Genomic DNA, 6687 nt, shown 5'->3' on the forward strand with positions numbered 1-6687 from the left:
CTTATTGGACATGTCATAAATTACCAATTGAACATTTTTGCCTTCTCTTAAATTTATTTTCTTCTTCTATCACCCACCTTATTATCTTGTGATAAGTAGCATACATAGATTCAGTGCAAAATGCACCACTTCTCGTTGAAGTTATAATGGTCATTGGATATTGACTTATGCCAAAGCCTTTAAATTTCTTAGTGAAAATAATTTAGGGAAAACTATCACTTCCACAAAAATTCTAGCAAGAATGTTCTTTAAAAAATACCAAGAATTAGCTTTCAATGTAATGCATAAAGGCAAGTACATTTCTTTGGTGGACTTAAAGTAGCATTGTATGAAAAAATTGTAGCAGTGGAAAAAGCAGCTCCAATGAAGCCTACTCAAATGTAATTCAAAAGTATCAATGTCAACTCTGTTATTGCTTTTGCAACTACATTTTGTTTCCAATCATGAGCTCCAAAAGAGTGAGACTTGAATAAACTATAGTAGCCAAATCCCACTGCAATTTCTTTACTGTATTTATGACCATAGCTTTGAGAGTATTTTTGTTGGTTTATGGGAACCAGTGTTATTGGTACCTAAGATCTCTAATGGCCAACAATGTTCACCGGAAAAACCTAAAGAATATGGGGGATAAAAAAATTTAAAAAAAAAAAAAAAAGAACTAACTTTAGAGGGACTTTCCAAATTTGCAAAAGTGGGGTAGAACAATTGCAAATATATATAAGCAACAAATCAATAGTTTAAAAATAATTATAATAGCAATTGAATGGTTTTCATAACAGCTTGATTAGGGAGAGAGAAGTTTGAATTGAAGGTCAATTGAATTTATGTTAAAAAAAATTCTAATAAAGTGGCAATCGAACAGTTTTCATAACAACTTGATTGGGATGAGGGAGAGCCATAGTGTTGAAGGATGTTTGATTGAAAGGTCAATTGAATATATGGCAAAGACCAAGATTAAAGAAACATTAATTAAGAGAGAGATTAATATATATATATAGAGAGAGAGAGAGAGAGAGAGAGAGAGAGAGAGAGAGAGAGAGAGTAACATAATGTGATGGAGTAATAAATGGGAAAACGTTTTTTTTTTTTTTATACAAGATATAATTTCTACTATAGTCTAATCTAAGTGTATATGTGTGTGAAGCTCCCTCTTGAAAATTTGAACTCCGGCTCTTGCCCCCCACACCCCACAAGCACTTATACCTGTGGAGTGACCATCGCATCAAGAGTGTGTAGTGATATAAATGGGAAAATGTTAATTGCAAAAGGAATGGAGAAAAAAGCTAGTGGAGCCATTGACGTGGCCGTTGATGTGACTAAGCAAGAGCATAGCAACGATAATTACTACGCTTCAACTTTTAGATATGTATAGATTATAGATAAATTGAGAATTTTGTGTTTATCAATTCATCAAATTGATTGCTAAATAATGCAATTAAGGGTCCCAATTAAAGATTTAAACTCCTAATTTCATCACTGTTTCACTACAAGATTTAACAAAAGATATAGTAAGGTATTATATTTATTATTAAAATTATGGTTTTTCAAGCCGGTAAGGATGTAACTAAATTGGATGAAATAATAAGTAACTGGGATATTTAATTAGGGTTTGGTAATACCAATTGGGAGAAAACATCATAGATCTGGGATAAATCAATGATTTGGGACTAAGGCCAAATTTTGTGCTATTGATGTCCTTAATGATTTTTTGTCAAATTGAAGGTCCACTTATCAAATTAAGAAACCTATTCACAAGTTTGAAGATCTAATTGGATGAGGTGACCAGTTGACTTCATAATTTGAAATGAAGAACCTTGGAAAGGCGACGAAGATACTTGCTATGGAAATTGCAAAAGATAGAGCGAAGAGTAATGTTTTTTTGACACACAAAAAATGGGGTTAATTGGGGATTTAATTAATTCATGTTTATTTTGAGTTTGGTCATAAAAGAAACTCTTATTTGAAAAGGAAGACTTCAATTGAGGCATAGAGCAGTAAATGGCCCGTTATGGATTGATAGGCTCTTATACTATTTGATAAAAATGAAGATAAAAACAAACAGGATTAAAAAAAATAAAAATAAAAATTAACATGATCTATGTTATTTGCTACACTATATTGATTTGATGTATTACACAGATGTGTTTATATACATAATATTAAGTACTGCATCAGTGGCGTGGGCATTTGAGCTAGAATTGGACCATATGCCAATGAAATTATTGCCAGAGACAATTTAGTCATCGACAACAATGCATTAGGAAGATCATACTGCAATGAATTACAGTGTGCTAAGCAAATTTTCCTCAAGTATCATATTCTACAATTTGATCAGCCACTGGTTGCTTCTATCCCAATGAAACCAACCCCTACCTAAATAAATAATAATATGATAAAGTTTACTTTACTAGCTTAGTAGACAGTAAAATAGGCTTCTAATGGCAACAATGACAATTTAGTTACATGACTTTAAGAGTGTTTGAGCTCTAGCGTTACTTCTCTCATGGCCAGGGACGTAGCTATGCTTGGACCAAGGGGGGCAATGGCCCCCCCTTGGCCAAGTGAAAAAAAGAAAAATATAAAATATATAAAGCATGGTTTTGAATTTTCATGCTCCATTTTTGTTCAATACTTCCCTGCTTTCACAAAAAAAAAAAAAAAAAAAAAAAACACTTTCTTTATTCAAAATTTCATTAAATTTTTATTCTTTTTGTGAGTTTCTATCTGTGTTCTAAATTATTTATAAAATTTATCTTAAAGCATTAGCATGGGATAATTACAGCTTAAGTGGTTGATGAAGTTCCCAAAGAAGCTTTGGATAAACACACACACATATGTATGTATATATTCTTTTATAAGTAGCTTGGATAAAATTTAAAATAAATAATAAAAAAAACACGGTTGTCTTTGGGTTAATCTAGAGCTATGATATGAAGGTTTAGGCTATAACAAATTTTTTAAGCATTTGGGTTTGAGTGTATCTCGCCCCCCTCACTCGAAATCCTAGCTCCGTCCCTGCTCATGGCTGGCCTTTCATCCCCCTTCTTCTTGATGCATCTCAATGCAAGCTCATCGAATGCTTGAATATCTTCATTGCTTCCTTGACTTAGCACCATGTCATCAACAATTTGCAATATACAATTCTCATCCATTGACAAAACAAAGCAATCTACCAAATTCTCTTCCACACCTATATATATGTATAGAAAGTAAAGTTACAGTTTTGGTCACACTTTGAATATAAGTTAAGATTTGATATTTCATGACTAACCCCAATTATGCTAGAAGCAGATATGCAAGAAAAATAAAAAAAATTAACCAAAAAATTGAGAGAGAGAGAGAGAAATCACATTTTTTGTGAGAGTACAAAGAATGGAAGAGAGAATGATAAATTTGTAGTAAAATTGTGTAAATAAGAAGAGACAAAATAAGGGAAGATAAAAGGGAAAGATGAAGTGATATTAAAGTAAAAGATAGTGTAGAGATGAAAGGGTAAGGGAGGGAGAAATGTTGGAGAAAATGTAAATATTTAAAAAATGAGTAAATGTTAAAAAATATTATAGAAAAATTGGAAAGAAATAAAATAATGACGTAGATACTGATGTGGCTCATCTAGAGCGTAGCAGCAATAATTGCTACTCTTCAGCTTTTAGATATATATATATATATATATATATATATATATATATTATGTATTTGTGTGACTTGATTTGAATATTCAATATGTATTTTTATATTTACATGTATAAAAATATATTTATATAGACTTTAGATTGCAGATTGGATTATGTAAGTATGTAAATAAGGTTATAATGTATCAAATTACTTTTGTTATTTATTGATAATATGATTAGTATGGTCAATCTAAATTTTATAAGTTCATAGAAAAAATCATTCTATTTAATTAACTCAAATAATATAATTCAACTATAATTAATAATTAATCCTTAGCATAAGTTTGTAAAGGCCAGGGGTTAAAAATTTTAGGTGTAATATTTATTATATTTTATGAACTAATTCTAAACTTATAATACCCGATTCGGTTTGTCTTCGTTTGCCAAGCTACCTCTAAGGCTCACTTGTCACTTGTAGGTATAAAATTGAGTTAATAAGCTGATAATGGTACTGTAATTGTCTATGCTGAGTGATGATTATTTCAGTGTCAGCACAAGGATGTGGCATACATATCTTATGAATTCACCAGAACATTAACGCAGCAAAGTAGAGACCAAATCCCTATACCAAACCTCTACCAACACCTCTAAACATGTACTACATGAGTGCCTTGCTTCTCAACTAATCGATTACTCAAATGTATAAGAAGTTGCACACTTTCATGTGTTACCCTTTTATGAAATTGTAGTAACGGTTATAATGTTAATAAAAAATTGGGTCAGTGGTATGTTTAAAAATTTGGTACCCTTCAATTACACACTTCAACTGTATCTATATATATGGTAGTCCAATTCTTGCTTCTTGCAAGGCAAAAGGGTTTCATACAACCAATTTTGCTAGCAAATTTATCATCCCCTTTGAAAGAGCAAGACATGGGAAGTGAAGGCATTGCACAAGAATGTTCCAAAAAGGTGGCCAACCCAGGCACAGCTACAATTTTGGCTCTTGGAAAGGCCTTCCCACACCAACTTGTCATGCAAGATTATCTTGTTGATGGGTATTTCAGAGACACCAATTGTGATGATCCAGTCCTCAAACAGAAGCTTACTCGACTCTGTAACGTCAATTACTTCATTCTTTTTATTGTCTACTATGATTTTTGTTAACTATTATTATTATTATTAGCTCAGATAGAAATTCTAATTTAACTTAATATACTACTCCCACCCCTCTCCACCCAGGACCACTCAAACTTGGGTCCTCAAACCCCGCAAGCCTCTAAGGCTTGGGAAAGTACCATTCTACCTAATGTGGGCGGTGGTATGATTTTTGTTAATTATTAAGGAAAACAACGCTTAAAATGTATCAGGATAAAGAGAGCACACTCATACAATTTGATGCAACTCGTCTAAATTTGTGTTGCAATGCTTAAAATGCGTATAAAACCACATAAAATGTTGACTGATAAAATAACATCCCATATGTTAGAAATGGCTTATGAGGGTCCACTACATGATCCTTGTCATAGCTAGAAGATGATAGGATGTTAGAAATAGCTTATTTGCTTATGTAAAACTTCTTAAAACTTCAATATTTTTAGGTACTACTTTTATAAACTTTTAACAAAGAAGATTTCAGTAAAAAACCAATCTAGACACATTCAACTATCCTAACAATCAGATTACATTTTATTTTGACAATTCACAGGCAAGACAACAACAGTTAAAACACGGTATGTAGTCATGTCCGAAGAGATCCTAAAGAAGTACCCAGAGCTTGCCATTGAAGGCTTACCCACTGTAAAGCAAAGGCTAGATATCTGCAATGATGCTGTGACACATATGGCTGTTGAAGCTTCACAAGCTTGCATCAAGAATTGGGGCAGGCCTATTTCAGATATAACCCACTTAGTCTATGTCTCATCAAGTGAAGCTAGGTTACCAGGTGGTGACCTTTACCTAGCAAGAGGACTAGGACTTGGTCCTGACATTCAAAGGGTCATGCTCTACTTCATGGGATGCTCTGGAGGTGTTGCTGGACTCCGAGTTGCAAAAGACATTGCTGAGAACAATCCGGGGAGCCGGGTTCTGCTTGCAACTTCTGAAACTACCATTATTGGCTTCAAACCACCAAGTGCAAAGAGACCATATGATTTGGTTGGAGTTGCACTCTTTGGTGATGGTGCTGGAGCTATGATAATTGGCTCAGACCCAGTCTTAGGCAATGAAAAACCTCTTTTTGAGCTTCACACAGCAATCCAGGAATTCTTGCCAGAAACTGAGAAGACTATTGATGGAAGGCTAACAGAAGAAGGGATTAGCTTCAAGCTAGCAAGGGAGCTTCCTCAGATAATTGAAGATAACATAGAAGGATTCTGTGAGAAGTTAATCAAAGTTGTTGGATTTCCTGAGAAGGAATACAATAAGATGTTTTGGGCAGTGCATCCAGGCGGACCTGCAATCTTGAATCGGATGGAAAAGCGACTTGAGCTGTCACCAGAGAAGCTAAATGCAAGTAGACGAGCGCTAATGGATTATGGCAATGCTAGCAGCAATACCATTGTGTATGTACTGGAGTACATGCTAGAAGAGAGCCTTAAGATTAAGAGGGAAAACCAGGGAGACAATGAATGGGGCCTTATACTGGCTTTTGGACCTGGGATTACCTTTGAGGGAATTCTAGCAAGGAACCTCACTGCCTGACAATAATATTGCCTAGTCTCACATATCACTGAAACTTTTATTTCTGTAGTCATTGTAATGCAAAATCCTATAAGGATTACCTTTTGCATATGTTCATGTCATTTGTAACTTAATCTGCAACTAGAAACTCCTCTTGGAATCACCCTCTTAGAAGAAATCGATTTAAGCCTGCTGAAGATTTAGTTTCAACAATAAATGTTATATCAAACCACCAATGGGCTCTAACTAAAATGACACCTTGTCCCCCATTATTAATTATCACAGCTTATAAGAGAGGGAGTATCAAAGAACAAATGAGGTTGTTTATGACAAGAGTAGACGAGAAATACCATGTCATTTGGTGGATAAAAAAGCGACATAACAAAGATCA

At 33.8% G+C, this 6687-nt stretch overlaps 1 protein-coding gene across 1 annotated transcript; it reads left to right on the plus strand.

Moving 5' to 3' along the window:
* The first annotated feature begins 5326 nt into the window (after positions 1-5326).
* On the plus strand, positions 5327-6317 carry LOC142605376 (type III polyketide synthase B). The gene has a single exon (XM_075776845.1). The coding sequence runs from the start codon at positions 5358-5360 to the stop codon at positions 6315-6317; it is 960 nt and encodes a 319-aa protein (XP_075632960.1). The 5' UTR covers positions 5327-5357.
* Positions 6318-6687: the final 370 nt, after the last annotated feature.

Source organism: Castanea sativa, chromosome 7 (genome assembly GCF_040712315.1).
Source record: "Castanea sativa cultivar Marrone di Chiusa Pesio chromosome 7, ASM4071231v1".
Taxonomy (NCBI): domain Eukaryota; kingdom Viridiplantae; phylum Streptophyta; class Magnoliopsida; order Fagales; family Fagaceae; genus Castanea; species Castanea sativa.